The 18,612-nt window shown below is 40.3% G+C and overlaps 2 protein-coding genes and 1 long non-coding RNA gene across 4 annotated transcripts in view; 1 reads left to right on the top strand and 2 right to left on the bottom strand.

Annotated features, from left to right (window-relative positions):
• The window catches only part of LOC309498361, a 205,525-nt gene extending 199,390 nt beyond the window's left edge, over positions 1-6,135 (bottom strand). Inside the window, exon 1 of the long non-coding RNA XR_014205926.1 lies at positions 6,000-6,135. This is a non-coding gene — a long non-coding RNA (uncharacterized lncRNA). The remainder of the gene's footprint in view (positions 1-5,999) is intronic.
• The window catches only part of ar (androgen receptor), a 106,906-nt gene extending 91,047 nt beyond the window's left edge, over positions 1-15,859 (top strand). Inside the window, exons 4-8 of the mRNA XM_082169029.1 lie at positions 2,631-2,909; positions 4,206-4,350; positions 5,081-5,211; positions 10,502-10,653; positions 12,152-15,859. Of these exons, the coding sequence (XP_082025155.1) occupies positions 2,631-2,909; positions 4,206-4,350; positions 5,081-5,211; positions 10,502-10,653; positions 12,152-12,310 (866 nt within the window). The 3' untranslated portion in view covers positions 12,311-15,859. The remainder of the gene's footprint in view (positions 1-2,630; positions 2,910-4,205; positions 4,351-5,080; positions 5,212-10,501; positions 10,654-12,151) is intronic.
• Positions 15,860-16,036: 177 nt separating this feature from the next.
• ophn1 (oligophrenin 1) overlaps positions 16,037-18,612 on the bottom strand; it is a 43,823-nt gene continuing 41,247 nt past the window's right edge. For both annotated transcript variants that reach the window (XM_082169031.1, XM_082169030.1), the window contains 2 exons: positions 17,568-17,607; positions 16,037-17,481 (listed from right to left, as the gene is read on the bottom strand). In XM_082169031.1, the coding sequence (XP_082025157.1) occupies positions 17,470-17,481; positions 17,568-17,607 (52 nt within the window). In that variant the 3' untranslated portion in view covers positions 16,037-17,469. The remainder of the gene's footprint in view (positions 17,482-17,567; positions 17,608-18,612) is intronic.

Below are 18,612 nucleotides of genomic sequence, written 5' to 3'. Positions count from 1 at the left end.
ACTTTAGAGAGAAAGTGATATTGCATCTTCTCTCATGGGTGGACTTAACCTTTTTTAGAGTACTGGATATGGACTTATGGTTGTTTAAATTGGCATCTGAAGCCATCGCTGTGCAAAGCTGATTTGCGCGATTGGTGTGTATTTCCGTAGACTGAATGTTAACATTACAGAATATGTAAAATAATAGGTCTTTCTTATAATTTTCAGCCTGTCTACAGCCTATTTGAAGCTGAATCAAACTCAGACATAAACTTTAGATCTCAGTTCTACTCCATACTGAAGACAAAACAAAAATCAAGCATTGCGTTAGTTCAGGCAGGCCATGTCAGCCAAGCTTGCATCAGCTGATAGCCAGCTGTTCATAACGTGTTCCAATCCAGTGTCGACATCTATCACAGCACATATAAACTCCCATTCCTTCAGCATTTCTTCCATAGCATCGCTGCTCGCATAAACTGTCATTGCTGAATTTAGATGACTATTGTATGGCTGCGAGTTGAGGAAACTGCTTTTCTTAGCACAAGTCATTATTACATTACTCACCGATGCTTTCGCGAACAGTCATTCAAAATTCATTCCGCAGGGTGTATGCTTCCCCTGCCGGACGGCCACTCGTACAGCCTACTAATTATGCAATATACAACAAGCTTGTTGTATTTAACTGGCTGCTGCTAGGGGTGTATGCTTCCCCCTTTACGCTCACATAATTCGCATTAACCAGCTCAAAGCAACACGCTTGCGCATCTTCGTTACTAGCAGGGGCGACGCTTCCCCCATTATACGGTACAATTATACATGGGCTACATACATTAATCATAATGTACTTAACTTGCTGCTGCTAGGGGTGTATGCTTCCCCCTTTTTTACAATCACATATATGCTTAAAGCAACTTAAGCAACATGATTGTTGCATCCTCGATTACTCAGCTCGGGGTGACGCTTCCCCATTAATGCAAGTAATAGCATGTCAAACACTCTAAATTGGAGATATAGATTTGCAGCTGCTAGGGGTGTATGCTTCCCCCTTTTACGATCACACTGCTAAGCAGCTCAAAGCAACACGCGATCGCACGTCCTCGCTGGCTGAGCTTGGGGTTATGCTTCCCCCATAAAAACATATTAAGCCAACATTTCACATTATCGACCATTCAAATGCTTCAGTTGTGTTGGGGGGTATCGGCATATATGGTTGTTTTGGGGGTTTGACTTGCTGCTCTCCCCGCTCTGTCCAGGCATAGCTGCATGGACAGGCGTAGGAGTTTTGCCCAGAACAGAACCATACCACCAACACTAACTGTATGCTATAATTGTAATAAATGTATATACTTGGCGAAGTGGTCCTGACTGAACTGCAAATCAAGGTACAGGAGACAGTGTTTTTGTGGTATTTGCCATCTACATTATATTTTTGATGGTATTTGCTGGGATGGCAGGTTAATGTGTCTTTTGAAGAGAGAAGCACGGTGGTGGAGTCTCTGGCACTTTGCCAAGCAAACCCATAGGCTTCTGGTAAACCACCTCATGATAAAGTTGTAATCTTACTCTCTCCCCTTTTCTGTCGCTTTACCACAATTCATATTAGACCACAAGCAGAGAGGCTCCGGTCTCTCGTCAGCAAAATTGGAGCCTCCTTTTTGTGGGGATCTGAGAGGGCTGAGAGTAATTTTCACTTGAGTTTGTCCTCTTAGCCAGCAACGAAGAGCTTTTTAGGCATTTAAATCAGCGGCCTCACAAATGAATCAATTTTTTTTCTTAATAGAGGCTGTTTTTTCTTTTTTTGGGGGGATCTGTGTTTGTAATGCACCATTAAAATCTGTGAGTTGTAAATCATCTCAACCGATAGTCTTTCATTCCTCACCCTAACGCTGCCCATTGAATAATAAGCATCTCTGATTTATAATTCAGAGTGGAGAGTGTTAAGCATCATAACAGAACCACAGGCACTCACTAGAGCAGAAGCAAAACTGTTGCTACTCTAGCAACTAATTAAAGCGCAGTACTCTCTCTCTCTCTCTCTCTCTCTCTCTCTCTCTCTCTCACACACACACACACACCCGCATATTTACATCTTCATTTAATGCACTTTATTAGCAGCAGCCTTGGAATACAGATGGTTTACTCTGATGTGCATAGTTAAAAGAGGGAGGAAGACGGGCGTTTCTGATGAAACAATGCACATCCGCAAGTATTAAGTGAACGACAAAAGTTTTGCATTCTTGAATGTCTGTAGTACTGCTCCACATTACTGAAATACATCAATGCAGTTACGCTAATCCTGTCAGGTCGTTTGTTGTAGTGTCAGCCGAGGGAAAAGCACATTGTCTCAGGTGTGTTTTGCAGCCAGTAATCTTTCTTTGTGCTGACTTGCAGAAGATAATGTGGCATAGAGACTACCCGTTGCAGTGCAGGTTTTATCCTCTGTTGTATAATAGAGATATTCATGAGCAGAAATAGGATCATGCTAGCCTCATTATTCAGAGACCACCTGGTTCATTGGCTTCTAAATAATATGTGCTAGATAAAATAAAGATGTGTTCGAGATTGATATTGTGTTTTTGTGTAGATTGAATTTACAAAGCAATACTCCCACTCTGTTTATTACAGTATATTGTTTTTGTTCTGTGCCGCAGCCCGCAAGCTGAGAAAGATTGGACAGATGAAAGGTCCGGATGAGGTCGGCTCCGTTCAGGGCCCGTTAGAGACTGTCCAGTGCCTGTCGCCCAAGCCCTGCCTGACGTTCCATTCGCAGCTGATCTTCCTGAACATCCTGGAGTCCATCGAGCCAGAGGTGGTGAACGCCGGCCACGATCATGCTCAGCCTGACTCGGCAGCTGCTCTCCTCACCAGCCTTAACGAGTTGGGAGAGAGGCAACTTGTCAAGGTAGTGAAATGGGCCAAAGGACTTCCAGGTAATTTAAGCATGTCAAATTGTCATAACTCATTTCAGTTTCAGCTTCATTTCAATTTTGCTTTTTAGATTGCATTTTTTTACCTATTAGCTTATTTTAAATATATATATATCAATAAGTTAATACAATAATTGAAATACACCTCTTGGGGTAAAAAAAAGGTCAGGATGTCATAATGAAGAAAAAGCCTCTTTAACCAAATAAAAAATTTTAGAGAAAAGTTTACATTTATTTATAGTTTGAAGTAGTTTGGTATATTCTTTTATTATTATTTCTTTGAACAATTAAAAAACATTTTAACAACACTGCTTTCCTGCTTATAATTATTGAAAAACTTTTTTTATACCAAATCAGTAATGTGGTGCAACAACATGCAGAATTATGCAGGAAATAAAACCATAAAACAGCAAATTATATCACAGAGAGGACCCCTGCAGACCCTCATAGTCTCTTAAAACATAAAATCTTTGGACTTTTTTTATGACAAGACAAGGTTAGTTCAAGTTGTAAAATGTCCTATGATGTACAATATGTATTCAGTGTGTAATGAAAGTATTACTTTTTACTGTTTTAAAAAAAACATATGAAACCAATACAAAGAGTACATAAAAAAATAAAATAAAGCTCATCAAAAAAGATCCTGCCTGTTGATTCATGTCGGGACATCAGTGGATAATTATTTGGTTATTTTTTTCCACAGTGATTTAATTATGGTTTTATTTCCAATTGAAAGGCTTGAGAGTACGTGTTGTGTAATCTACTTCCCTCTAATGGCTTTGATAAAGGGCGTTTTGAAAAGCAAAGGCTGACTTCAATCCTATGTAAAATGTGCCGACGGCAAACCATCAAATACTGAGATGTGTGTGATGGAATTAGGTTGTTGTGATTGGTTGCGGTTCTCCAATGTCCTTTTATTGATAGCAATAATAAAACTGTAATGCATTTTAATCTGCACTGAAGCTAATGGTGAATCTGTTCAGAGAAAAGTCAAGTTTTAGCCCAGGAACGTGCAGCATGTTTCCCCTTTGTTTCCTGACAGCAGTGCATATGCTGCCTGGTTTTCTACAAACTCAGTTTTGTTTGGTTCAAGTCGATGTACTAAACATCCTCGGTTCAGATAGGCATGCATATTTTTTTCTAAGTAACGTCAGATTAATTCTGATTCATAGCTTGAGTTGGCGGAATTGAAATAGAGTCGTAAATGAAGTTAATATCACCCAGGCAGCTGACAAACTGTGAGCTATAGGCATCAAACACAAACCACAAATATCTCTCCCATCTCTCCCCATCTCTCAGGTTTCCGTAACCTGCATGTGGATGATCAGATGACAGTCATACAACACACTTGGATGGGAGTGATGGTCTTTGCTCTGGGTTGGAGATCCTACAAGAACGCCAATGCGCGGATGCTGTATTTCGCTCCAGACCTGGTTTTCAATGAGTCAGTCTTATTCTCTTTCATATCCGCCCTGCCCTTATTTGCCTGTTTTCTTTTGTGTCCGGCACCATCTGTGTTTTGTATTGTTGCCTCCTCTCTCTCTCTCTCTCTCTCTCTCTCACTCTTTTTCATTCCATTTCCTTCTTCTGTCCATTTGTTCGTCTTGTAAATGTACTAATCCATCTTTCCTCAAACTCATTTTTCTTTCATTTCTCCTTAGCGGCCCTCTCTCTGCCTTATTCCATCTCTTTATCATCCTCTCTCTCTCTCTCTCTCTCTCTCTCTGTCGAGCAGGTACATATCTTGTACTTCATGCACACAATAACAGTCTCGTCGTGGAGACTTCCAAGATTCATTTATAATTTACTGCTGGCTTATTATGGTGTGGAGGATCTTTGTCACAAACACAATCCCAGGAGAGATTGGATTTTTTGGGGAGCACACATGCTCTCAATGGCCTTTTTCACCAATATCTGAAATAGAAGACTTCCTTACTAAATGCATCTTGGCCATATCCCATACCAGTACTGTCGACGGGAATTGCGTTTTAGGCATGAAATATATTTCATTTAGTAGGAGATTTAGGAGTCATTAGATGACTGACGATATTATTCAGTAATACTGTATGGTAATTAGCGGATGGGAAGTTCTTTCAATCTGAAATTGCCAGATGTTTCTTTGTTTGCTTCTTTCTCTCTGTGTGTCTGTCTATTAATCTGCCCTTGTCTGTCAGTCGTAGGATGCATATCTCCAGCATGTACGAGCACTGTATTCAGATGAAGCACCTCTCGCAGGAGTTTGTGCTGCTGCAGGTCACACAGGAAGAGTTCCTCTGCATGAAGGCCCTCCTCCTCTTCAGCATCAGTGAGTCTACTTCTGTGTCTCTTTCTGTATGTTCACACACAGATTTTTCTGCCAGAGTACTCATAGATATTAACAACTAATAAGTAGCCAGTTGTAAACACATAAAATGTCTTTAATCAGCATCTTGAAATTGTGGCCTTGACCTGACCCACCTCAGAGAGCTTCTAGTCCAGGGGTATTCAAGTAAAGTTCCAAAAGGTCCAGTCTCTATATTTCCTTGTCCGGACAATACTTTTTTGGAATAGTAAATACTTTGTAAAAGAAAAAATCCTAAACACTCAAAATAGTCATCAAAGATGAGAATCTTTGGCCCCAAGAGCCAAATATTTTTACCAATATTTACCAAAAAAAAGTAAATATTTCTCCCAACTGGATATGAATATAAAAAGTTTAAATCAGATGTTTTATCATGCCTTTATTTTTTATTTTTTTATTTAGACACCTATGTGTATGGCACATAGAAGCCTTGGGACTGAGAAAACATACTGGGGGTGCAGGGGGTCACAGTTATGGAGTTTTATATTCTGTTTTGTTTTGTTCCTGTCTCTCTGCTCAGTTCAATTTGAGTTTTCTTGGTCACTGATTATCTCCTCGTTTGTTTCTATTACAAATAAATGATGTTTTATTAACAATATTCGGGAGGAGCACATTCAGATAATTAACACAAGTGGAGAGCACTCAGCAATCAAATGTAATAGGTATATATACATTCAGCAGTCTCACCTCAATCCATTGACAGTTTTGCAGCATCCCCCCACCACCCCTTCTCCACGCTTCTAGTCCTAAACACTTACATACGGGGGGAGTACTCTGGGTTCGGGCCGAACTCCGAGTTCGGAGCCCTCCCCCCGGACAGCACGCCAAATACGCATTAAACTTTACCCCCTCAAATTGTATGTAAGTGTGAACTCGTGAATTATCTCCTGTCGGTCATTATGTTCGTCTTGTATTTAAACTCCCTGTTTTGTTCAGTCCCTTGTCGGTTCTCGTATTGGTTTGCTATTCCTCCTACGTTTCCCTGTGTTCCTGAATATTGTGAAGTTTAAATAAAATCTATTCTGAGTTACTATTTTGTCTCATCGTGCGTGCTGCAGACCAGCCTGTTACTCAGGGTTTACCTCTTAAGGAAAGTATGGATCATTTTTATATTTTGCACAAATTAATAAACTGCTAAAAACAAACGACATACATAATCTAATAATCAGAACTATCATCATGAGCACAAAACGTGATGCTTCGAGAAATGACGCTGTGGGAACACTCTGCATGATTGCGTCGTGAAGCATGTGTGAAATCAGTCCAATGTGTGATGGGACGTCAAGAGGTGGGTGGTGTCACGAACCCGGAAACTATAAAGCATGCCCAAAGAGTGTTTGCATACAATGTCACTGCTGCAAGCCCACCAGGCTGACTTGTTAGGAGACCTGGATGAGAGCAGGGATATTGGCCTTGACGCAGTTACAGAGCTGCATCGGGCCACAGATCTTACTCTCAGAGCCACCAAGGTCACTGAACGTCGCCTGTGGTTCAATTTAAGTGCAATCAAAGAGAAAGATAAAAGTTTTCTGATGATGCCCCGCTGTCCCCTTTTGGCCTGTCAACACAGTCGGCGATAGGTTTCAAGAGGCCAGCAAACAGGCGGCGGCGGCGTTCCAAAAACTCCTGCCACTCTCAGGTCTCAGGGGCTGCTGAGTGGGAGCAGCCCCAAACATTAAAAACCAGCTCCTCACACCGTGCCACTTGAAAGTAGAGCGTCGCCACCCGAACTCTCCTACACAAGGAATGGGGACCGGGGAGGCGCTCTCAACCGCAGCCTTTGCGGGGTAAGATGGATCTGAGGACTGTCATTATCGCCAAGAAGGCTGCAGGAAAGCGGTCCTGATGCCAATGGCGGCAGACCTCTAAGGGCGGTCCCCATCCGGGGGGAAGTGGTCAACACCTCATTACACGGTGCCCTCAGGGGGCAGTTCTGCCAACCCCGCCACCTTGTGTGCTTCAGAATCGTGTGCATATCTCAGTGTCCGCTTGGAAACATAGTGGCACTAGGATGCTCGCCCCCTCTGAGGAGGGTGCCAGAGCAACCAGTTCGGTTGTTCCCTGCCAGTTGTTGCTTCAGGGCGCCAAATTGGTAACTCAAATAACACTAGACGCCAGTCTCGAGAGACTGGTTCCCTTAGCAGATTTTCTGGCAGCATGGAAAGTACTGCCAAATATATCTCGTTGGGTCCTGCGCACAGTCAAAAAGGGATATACAATACAGTTCGGGTCTTGCCCGCCCAAATTTACAGTGGTGGGCCCCGAGCAGGCTCTGGTTATGGAAAAGGAGGTAAAAACTTTGTTGGGGAAGAGGGCCATAGAATGTGTACCTCACCCCGACAGAGAAACCAGTTTCTACAGCCAGTATTTTATCATTCTAAAGAAGGATGGAGGGTTGCGTCCCATTTTGGATCTGCGTCTTAAGAATCAGTCAGTCATGCAGTTCAAATTCAAAATGCTAACCTTGATACAAATGCCACAGATGGACCTGAGGACTGGTTTGTCCAGATAGTACTCAAGGATGCATATATCCATATCTCCATCCTTCCACAACACAGGAAGTTCCTGAGGTTCGCTTTTGGGGGTGAAGCATACCAATATCAGGTTTTTCCTTTCGGTCTTGCTTTATCACCCCACACTTTCACCAAATACGTGGATGCAGCACTGGCGCCATTACAACTTCAGGGCATCCACATTCCGAACTACATCAACAATTGGTTGATTCTAGCTCAGTCGCATCAGCTGGCAGTTCGGCATCGAGATGTCGTTCTTGCCCATATTAGAGTGTTGGGGTTAAGGTTAAATGCCAAGAAGGTTGTGCCTTCTCCAGCTCAGAGGACCACTTTTTTAGGTGTGGTGTGGGATTCGGTTACGATGCAGGCACGTCTTTTTCCGGTGCGCATCGAATCAATTCGGTCAACCATGAATAAAGCTAGGCCAGTCACACACTGTAAAGAAGTTCCAGAGACTGTTAGGTCTGATGGCAGCAGCGTCCAACATGATATCTTTTGGCTTGCTGTACATGAGACCCCTGCAGTGGTGGGGTCTGATATACAGCAGGCCAAGGGGGCAAACCATTTCGCATGATCAAAGTAACGCGGCGATGCTTACGTGCCTTGGTTATGTGGAAGAAACCCTGGTTCCTATCCCAAGGTCCCGTGTTCCCGAGTTCCTTGTTGTTGCAAGATGCTAATGACGGATGCTTCTCTCACGGGTTGGGGAACGATCCTAGATGGTCGCTCGACTCCAGGGCTGTGGAGGGGTCATTATCTCTCTTGGCACATCAACTGCCTGGAGATGATTGCTGTCTCTCTTGCTCTCAAGAATTTCCTCCCAGACCTCAGGGGGGCCACCATTTGCTCCTCCATACAGACAACACTTCAGTGGTCTCCTAGATAAATCACCAGGTGTTTGCGTTCACGTCCACTTTGCAAACTGTCACACCAAATCCTTCTGTGGTCCCAGGGGAAGCTGCTTTCACTCAGGGCAGTTTACATCACTGGGAGCCAGGAAGCAGACATCCTGTCTAGGCAGGGGCTAAGGCCAGGGGAATGGAGGCTTCACCCCAATGTGGTGGAGCAGATATGGAGGATGTTCGGCAGGCAGAAGTGGACCGGTTTGCGTCTCATTTGCATTTCCCCCGATCGCTCTGCTCCCGGGTGTTCTGGAAAAAGTTCGCAGGGACAAGGTCGTTTTTTTCTAAATACCCCACTGTGGCCGGGCAGAGTTTGGTTCTCGGATCTCGTGTCTTTCCTTGACGGCTCCCCTTGGGAGATTCCAGTCAGGAGGGACCCCAGGCAAGGGGCTCAATACTTCATCCCCGCGCAGATCTGTGGAAGCTGTGGGCTTGGCCTCTGAGGGGGCCCAGCTCATAGACTCCGCCTTCTCAACTGAGGTTGTTGAGACCATTCTTTACTCGAGAGCTCCCTCCACAAGGAAACTGTATTCCTTGAAGTATGGAGTGTTCACTTCTTGGTGCAGTGGTTATCAGCTGGACCCAGTTAACTGCCCTGTTGGTACAGTGCTGGAGTTCCTGCAAGAGCGATTCACTGCAGGGTTATCCCACCCACCTTAAAGGTTTATGTGGCGGCTATAGCTGCTTACCATATTCCTTTGGGTGTAATGTCTTTAGGGAGAGACCTGTTGGTAAAACGTTTCCTCTGTGGCACTTAAAGCTGAGGCCTGCAGTATGCACTTGGGTTCCGGCTTGGGATCTGGCCGTGGTGCTCCAAGGCCTGTCCATGGCTCCCTTAGAGCCTATTAAAGAGGTTCCAGTCAAGTTCCTGACTCTTAAACTGTTGTTCCTCCATGTCATTATGTCTCTTAAAAGAATAGGAGATTTGCAAGCCCTGTCGGTTGCCCCTTCATGTTTGGAATTTGCACCTGGCATGGTGAAGGCATTTCTTCACCCTAGACCGGGTTATATTCCTAAGGTCCCCACTAATGTGGCTAGATCAATTGTGCTGCAGGCCTTCTATCCTCCTCCCTTCCGGGATCCAGACCAGAAGAAAGTAATCTGCTTTGTCCAGTTCGGGCATTAGATGCTTTTGTCTTTAGAGTTGCCCAGTGGCGTAAATCTGAACAACTGTCCGTCGAACAGTATCTATTTTTTCTGTTCACCATGCTGCTACATCATTTGAAAACCACTGTTCTAGACTATATTCAACAATTCTAATGAATTTTGGCATAATCTCCTGAATTGATACTTGATAATTACAGTAAAAAATATTTTCATTAACTCATTTTAAACACCAAAACCACAAAATGTAACTGGGTCTCAAATTTTGTGCTCAATCCTGTTATTGAATGATTTTCTCCGATTACAGAATATATACAGTATATATACATATATGTGTGATAACTGTTTGAATTTTTTAGAACTGTACATTTTGTATTAATTTAAAAAAATATATATACTAGAAAATATTGATCACAGAAATCTGTCTTTTAAACTGTTTTCCCCCCTACATTTTGGTTATAGGGTCACAAAAATGTCAAACCTTATAGAAAATTTATAGAAAATGAAACAGCCTACTTACCTTAAGGTTAAGTACCTCCTTTCACTGACCATTGTTAAAAAAGAAAAAAGTTATATTTCTTAGTTTAGTCCCCATTTTATACCATGTGTAGTTTATTTATAATTTATATTACACGGTGAAATGCAAGATGCAATAAGTAAACACAAAACTGGTGTATTTCAATAAAAATATTTGTTTGCAAGTTCAGGTGAAAGTATTTATTTCTATTTCTGCAGTTCCAGTGGAGGGGCTGAAGAGTCAGAAGTATTTTGATGAGCTGCGTCTGACATATATAAACGAGCTTGATCGTTTAATCAACTATGGCAGGAAGACCAACTGTGCCATGCGCTTCCAACAGCTGACCCGACTGATGGACTCACTGCAACCAGTAAGTAACATGCATACACACAATCACATACACATAGATAAAAAGAGACACCATACATAACATTCATTAGTGTTTTACATGCATTACCTGCCCCATGATGCAGTTCCGTTCAAATGTTTGGGGTCAGTAATATTAATTAATAGCTTTAATTGATCAAAAGTGACAGTAAAGCCTTTTACATTGTTACAAAACAGTTATATTTTAAATAAATGCTTGCGTGGTTCCCACAAAAATATAAAGTAGCACAACGATTTTCTCCATTGATAATGCTAAGAAATGTTTCATGAGCACCAAATCAGCATATTAGAATGATTTCTGAACGATAATGTGACACTGAAAACTGGAGTAATGATGCTGAAAATTCAGCTTTGCCATCACAGGAATAAATTACATTTTAAAATATTATTGAAATAGTTACTTTTACTTGTAATACTATTATATAATTATTTGCACTGTAAAATAGATTGGATTGTAGTTTACTGTTTTGTTACTTTTCTTATTTTACTGCAGTAGACAGTTTAATGTCTAGAAGAAAAATAATCCTACTGAATTAAATGTGAACCTTGAAATTTATTTAGTTTTTCTTCCCATTTTAGTCAACTCAATACAACAAATGCCCTTTAAGCTGACTGCAATTATTACACACAGTCTTCTGTAATAAAGTAAGGCAGGCAATTTTATTTTATTTTATTTTTTATATTAAAAATAGGAACAAAGAAGCAAATTACAAACAATAGGACAAATACAATAGAAAAATACACAAATAAATAAACTTTAAGTTTTTCAGGCACAGTAGCATAGGTTTATTTAACATGTAGAAATACTACTGAAATTGAATAATCAAATGTAAAAATAAAACACTGTACGAATTAAATATAAATTGATTCATATTAAAGATTTTCTAAAAAAATCCTTCCGTCCACAGTCAACACAATGTGCATTTTGACATAATTGTGTGTGTAGCTGTGAAAGAGAACTGATTTCGAGATTGCATGCATGTGAGAGGCGGCATCGAGTCCTTGTTCACGGCTTATTGTGATTAACGTCAATAACTGTAAGTAACTTTAAATAGTACTGCGAAATTAAAGAAGTGTGTAACACTTCAGAAAATCCATTTTTGAAATTTGTGAATCGATGCAAATTGGTAGGAGATAGAATCGCATTTCAAGAGCCAGTTAGGGTGAATGCTGGACAATCTCGCTGTATAGTATGTCCGAATGTAGTAGTCTGCTGCATTGTCCAAAACAGAACAGAATCGAGCAGAGATGAGTTTATAAATTGTTTGGCCATGTGTGTTTTGGCTAACGGATTCACATTATTCCTTCAGTAAATCTGGTTCATATAAACAACACAGGTAACACACGGAAATTACAGTACTATTGTCAGGCACAATACATTCTTGCTGAATTCTTCCTGTAATATTAATATATTGCCATTTTGCTGATTCCTGTCTCTCCTTTCCCCTCCTTCTCTCTCTCTCTTTCTCTCCCTCACCCAGATTGTTCAGAAGTTGCACCAGTTCACCTTTGACCTCTTTGTCCAAGCCCGGTCCCTGCCCACAAAGGTCAGCTTTCCCGAAATGATTGCAGAAATAATCTCGGTCCAGGTGCCAAAGATCCTCGCCGGCCTGTCTAAACCAATCCTGTTTCACAAATGACATGACTACGCCCCTGAACCACCGATCCATACCAACCCCACCCAGGCCATATGAGCCAGTCTGTTCGGCCTGATCCAGTTTGATCCAGCCTTAACCAGCCTGCGATGCTTTTAATCTGGACTCGAATCGAGCGATGAGACTGAATAATACAGATTTTTTGATTTCTAACCTCCCTGCATCACTCCCTCCCTCCCTTTCTATATCAGTCTCGCCTCCCTCGCTTTGAAAAATGGCCCTGAAAAGTAGCGGGACCATTACATCATTACAGTTGTCTATCTTCTCCTCAGAGATCATTTGAGCTCATTTTCTCAAACTGACAGCCCGGATTTTGTTCTTTCTTTCGACCAGCAGTTATCCTTCAAGAGTTACAGCGTGTTGCCCGGTGGATATGTTGGAAAAAATATCACTGAAGTTTCACCTGAGCCCTTAATCAAAAAAAGACAATACATAGATCCCTATCAGAGTGTGACCTGCCTTGACTCTCTATGCATCGTGGGATAAAAAAGGTTTCATTTATTGTCTGTGAATTGATAGATTAGGACAAATCAAAGCTACATGCATCGAGAAATACATCCGAACGTGGCGAAAACCAAGACAAATCTCTTCGCTTATGACTTTTCCTCTTGTTAGTTAGAACACCACTCTGCTAAATACAGTGCTGTAGTATTAAAACATTATGGAATTCAGTACAGCAGAGTTTCCACCCTGCTTTATTAGTTTATTGATTGTAAAACAAGGGCTTCATTCATTTCTAATGAAATGTAGAGGCTCTTTATAAAAGCTTTTTAAAAGGCATTATTCATTCGGAATGTTCAGATTCTGTGACTTTTTCATTCAATTGAAAATCTGTTACAGTTGGGTTTGAAAATTGCCACTGAAACACTGAAAGGACAGCAGGATGAAAAACATCTCAGTCATCGTGAGTTGCCTCCTCTAGACAGCAGACTTTTGTTAAGACGAGGCTCAGTACCCTTTTTTACAACCTGGATATTTAAGTTCAGGTTTTAGGGTATAATGTTGACAGTTTGTATATAGAACAAAAATACAACAAAGCTTGGGTCAGTATAGAAGATCTTCAAAAGTATATACATATAAATCTATGCATGGTGTCTTCATATCCATCATGAAAAAACAACAAACAAATAATTGCATGCTAAAGCCCTAGATATTAAAAAAAAAAAAAAAAAAAAAATTTAACTGCATTTCCAGTAAGCTAAATGGATATTGTTAGGAAACAGGACTGTTTTCCCATAAGGCTCTTATGAAGTCTCTCTCTCTCTTTCTTTCTCTCTCTCTCTTCAATGTCCTTAATGGAAGAATTGGCAAGGTAATCTTCTTGTATATATATATGTAAAAGTTAAGCGTGGTTCTTTTCAACCTTTCTATGTGCTAATGTATGGATGTAGTCAATAGTTTAACAGTTTCCTCTCTTTCCTTTATAGTAAGTGCCACTAAGGGATTTGTATTTCTCCACGCTAGCAATAAGTAATCACATGCTTAACACGCTCTTTTAACAAACACATTTAGAATACAAAAACAAGCTTCAAATGATACACAGCTTTAAAAAAACAAACAAAACAAAAAAGAGCTATGTGTATGTGACAACACTGGACAGTAGGCTACTGTTATTCTGGAACTCGTACCAAACATCATGATCACCATCAACTGCCGCAAAATCAACGGCAAGAGGTGCTAAAGCTTTCCTATTTATTCACGAGGGTGTTAAATGAGACAAAAGACAACAAAAAACAAAACAAGGGATATGTATTTTTTCTCCGCTTTCGCTTCAATTAAAGCATTCTCTGTTTATCTGTCAGAAAGTAACATCTTTACTCGTATTTTCTAGATGTCTTTTTCCTCTGCACGCTCTTTGTTTCTAAATGATTGAATAATGCCTGCAGCGTTATGTATGTAGATTACTCTTTAAAGAGCCCAGAAATCGCGATGCTGTGTTGTCTTTGTCAGACCTGGGGTGACCTGGGGTGTGCTTTCAGCAGAGCAGGGAGTTTTCCGCCGAGTTAAAACGACGAGATGTGGTTTAGCTGCTCGAGCTCTTGTCGCTGCAGAGCATGTTGACGCTTTAAATGTGCCAGGCAGAGAATAGGCTGTCAGAGACAGCTCTTCTGCGCTGACAGCACCGAGCACCGCGCAATTACACGCAGGTGTTTACCCATTTAGACGGCCCAAAAGCACTCATTAGAATTTGCAGAACTCCAAACTGCACTTTTACCCTGCCAAAAAAGAGCTCATGACTTCCACCACAAACACGCAGCACTTTAGGACGGAGCCGAAGCCAAAAGTCGTTCATTAGCCGGCTGAACTTTGGAGGCGGACACTTGCATGTAAAGACAGATAAAGCTCATTCATACTTGACTTTGTGAGAGACGCTCTCTGTCTTACACAATTTTTTTTACAATGGAACGTTTCTCATGTCATTTAGCGACACTCAAATGTAACACCCCGCATGTGTGAACCAACTTGTGCTTGGATGGTCCATATGCTGATTTGCGACTTTCTTAAGTCATCTCTTAAGAGCTATGATGTAGAACTTTGTGTGTGTTGGATTTACCGTTACTGTGTGCGGTGTGACAGCCAATAGCAAAAGCATATGTTTATATGCACTTGTAAATCTGTCAATTATTGAATTTGGCCTGTGTTAATGACAAAAGGTTTGCTTGGATCCTACCAATGTTTCCTCTCTCACGTGAACAACAGAACCAAGAGCCTTAATAACAGTCTGCATGTCACCAGGATGCTTCCTGTGGTTATAAATTGGCCTGTCAGTAAACAAGGGAGGAAAAATGCTATATAACGATTTCTCAATGATAGAATATAATTTTCTAATGTGTATTACTGCGAAGTATCTTGAAATGAAGAGCTACGTTAAACTGAAACAAGAGCACCACACTGGTTTACAGACACTAAATGTGCTAATGAAACCATATAATAAAACCATGAATAGCTGTATCTATTTATGTCCTGTTTCAGCTTTGTAAACCATATAAGAACTCCCATATGTGTAACAATGACTTTTTCTTTTTTTTTTTACTCTCTTCGCTGGCTGATACAAGCAATTACACAACTAATCGTTAGCGAATGCTTTTTTTTTTACAGCTTTTTTCTCTTGTGTGAATAATTCCTGTCTTTTCCTGGTGGTATGGGATATTTTTTGTGCATTTCCATATGCAGACTGAGGAGCTGGGTAGTTCGGCTTTATATGACTAGAATAGGAAATTCTGGCTTCTTAAATGATGTTTGTTACTTAAATCTTTGTAACTTTATAGTCTTTTTTTACAGCCGTTGTGTGTATGTGTGAGTGGGTGTGAGTCTGTGCATGCACGCTTTTTGCAGGTAATTTAGTACTGTTATGTAGTGTTGTATTGACAGTTGTTAACTGATTTCTTTTTTCAGTTTGCAAACTGATTTCCACTCGTATGGAAAATTGCTTATCAGACATGCTCTGATTCCTGTTGTGTAGAGCCTGTGTAAATCAGGTTTGTTTGTGTTTTACCTCTTTCAATTCAATAAAAACTTTTGAAACTCTTGAAAGTCCTTCTTTGCAACTTTTTTTTGTGAAACACACCCTGAGTCGGATGGACATAAACAATATCATGCAAAAGCAACTGGGCACGAGATACATTTTTGTGGTGGGAGCTTGTCTACCCTCTTAAGGGTAGCTGTGACTGGTGCACAGCTGTTTTAATTTAACTGGATTCCAAAGGTCCGTTCTCCTTCCAATCATTTATTGATTATTATCATGAGGTCATTTCATTTTATAGATTTATTTCTACTCTGGATTGACTTACGTACAGCTTACTTTCATAAGAATAAAACAGTTTATCTCTTTTTTTAATAAAGTATCATTTTCTTGCAGCAGTACATTTAAAATGAAAAAACAAACAGGGTTTAGTGACTGTTACGAAGAATTAGAGAGAGCTTGACAAACAGCAAGAAAATGTTTACAAATCTACATAAAAATGTCAACTGGAAATTTGGAGCTTTATAACAATAATAATAATAATAATAATACATAGGAATGCACCAAACCCACCTAAAGTGACCTTTAAAGTGATTTCAACCTTTTTTTAAAGTGATTTCAACCTTATTGTAACTGAAGTACCAAAAACATACTGACATATACATTTACATTTCCACATTTACAATTGTGTGAAAGTGAGAATGAGACTTAAAATCTTTAGATTCCACACAGAAGATTCCCACTGACCAAAAGAAACCGATAAATGTTCATCTTTCGGTCAAAGTTTAAGACTTGAAAGTGAGGTTAAGCTGAATACCGAGACTGATCTCTATACCATTAAGGTTGACTGATCATTTAAAAAAAAAAGAAGGGGGTCGAGAGGAAGAGAAAAACATATTAAAGCATCCTTTGCTCTGTGAACTAGTCAAAGTAACGAAAGTTCCTAAATCCCTTTTGGTTTGCCGTAGGAACACCACAAGAATTTCATAACGGATAAAAGGAGAAGCAGTTTTCAATTACAGTAACTACTCTGCTTGTCAGAAACATTTAAAACCAGCACTGCAGGTGATTCATCCCTTTCCAGTTACTAATTACTGAGTAATAACTGTTGATTAATAGAAGCATGTTCAGCTTCTAAGTAATTAAATACTGATTAGTGTTGATTCGGAATAGTACCACCTTCATAAAGTGAAGTCTGTAGTGTGTCTGTAGAGTGAGACTGTAAATCCGTAAGTCTTATCGGTTTCAATAAAGTAGGTCAGAGAGAAGGGGAGATGTTGAGAGACACAGTGAGCAAGAGAACAGGAGGGAGTTCTCCCTATTGTGAGCAGGAAGGTCAAAATGTTTAAAAAAAGAAAAGAAATATTCATTGCTTTCTTTTTGTTCTCTGATCCGAGCAAGAATCAAAGACTTCATTTTACAACAAAGTAAGCAAGTGCAAGAAATTGGCGGCGAAGCACACAAAAAAAAGTACCCTGCCCAATTCACTCACACACACAAACTGGGGTCAAGGGGCGTTCCTTCATGCTCTGTCAGTAACATTAATAATTTATGTATTAAAATCACATCCAGACTCCAGGCCTGTGCCGTACATGGACACATACAGTCTCTTGACGTGCGTGCGTTAATTGGTCCACAAGACATCTATCCACAAGTTGTATCAGAGACTGGAAGGAAGTTCCTATTTAGTGTTCTGCAAAGATAAACAAGTGACAGAAATGAGCACAAAAACTATAGGTTACTTTAATAATAAAAATAAGACAGTAGAACATGCCGTACCTCATCTCTAGAAGCTGCAGTTGAGGCATTCGGAGAGGAGCTGCAGGACAAAAAAACAGTAAGTTATTATAAATTTCATTATTTTCAGTAACTTCAATGGATAGTTCACCCAAAAAAAGAAAATTCAGTCATTATTTACTCACTCATGTTGTTCCAAACCCGTTAGCTGTTTTTTGGGGGGGTTTTTTTTGTGGAAATTGACAAAATTTTAATTATTTCTTACTCTGTTTTCCCTACAATGGCAGTACAAAGGGATGAGGCTGTCAAGATCCAAAAAGATCCTGAAACCACCATCAAAGTTTTCCAGAGTTCTCAAGTCAATACGGTGCAGTTTTGACATCATAAAGTTTGGTCACGAGACAAGCTTGATCAAATGACAAATAATGTTCAAGATGTCTAACCATATTTCAAATCACCAACAAAATCTGACCCATAAATGTTGTTTATTATGCTCAAATAGCATTAAAACTCTTAAATTTGAGGCTTGACCAGCCTATGAGCTAATGAGTCCTAAGTGTGTGTCGCAGGACACTGACTGTTTCTAGTCAAGTCGTCACCTTAATTTACATAGCACTTTATACAATACAGATAGTTTCAAAGCAGCTTTACAGTGAATACAGGAAAATGATTCACTGATGCAAAAAGAGTTCATTTCAGCAGTATAGCAGCTATAAAAGAAAATAGTGTCATTGTTCAGCTGAAGGTAGTTCAGTGCGGATTCAGTTCCATCATAAAGATCATCAATTGTTAAATTAGCTCATCTATAAATCAGTTCTGCAGAAAAGAAATCTGGTCATCGTCCAGCTCAGTTGAGTTGTCATCCAATATTGTCAGTGCAGTCAAATCAATAATATTGTTGAATATTAAGTGTCCCCAACTAAGCAAGCCAGAAGTGACAGTGGCGAGGAACCCAAACTCCATCAGGTGTCAGAATGAGCTTCTAGTGATGCGATGACTTTACCAGTTGACGAATGGCTCTTTATTTAGAAGGCGGGGGTTGTATCTTTCTGAAGGCTCTGACATATTGCATGTTTCACTTTATCGG

Source organism: Leuciscus leuciscus (genome assembly GCF_965113295.1).
Source record: "Leuciscus leuciscus genome assembly, chromosome: 5".
Taxonomy (NCBI): Eukaryota; Metazoa; Chordata; class Actinopteri; order Cypriniformes; family Leuciscidae; genus Leuciscus; species Leuciscus leuciscus.
This window is presented reverse-complemented; position numbering and strand designations above follow the sequence as displayed.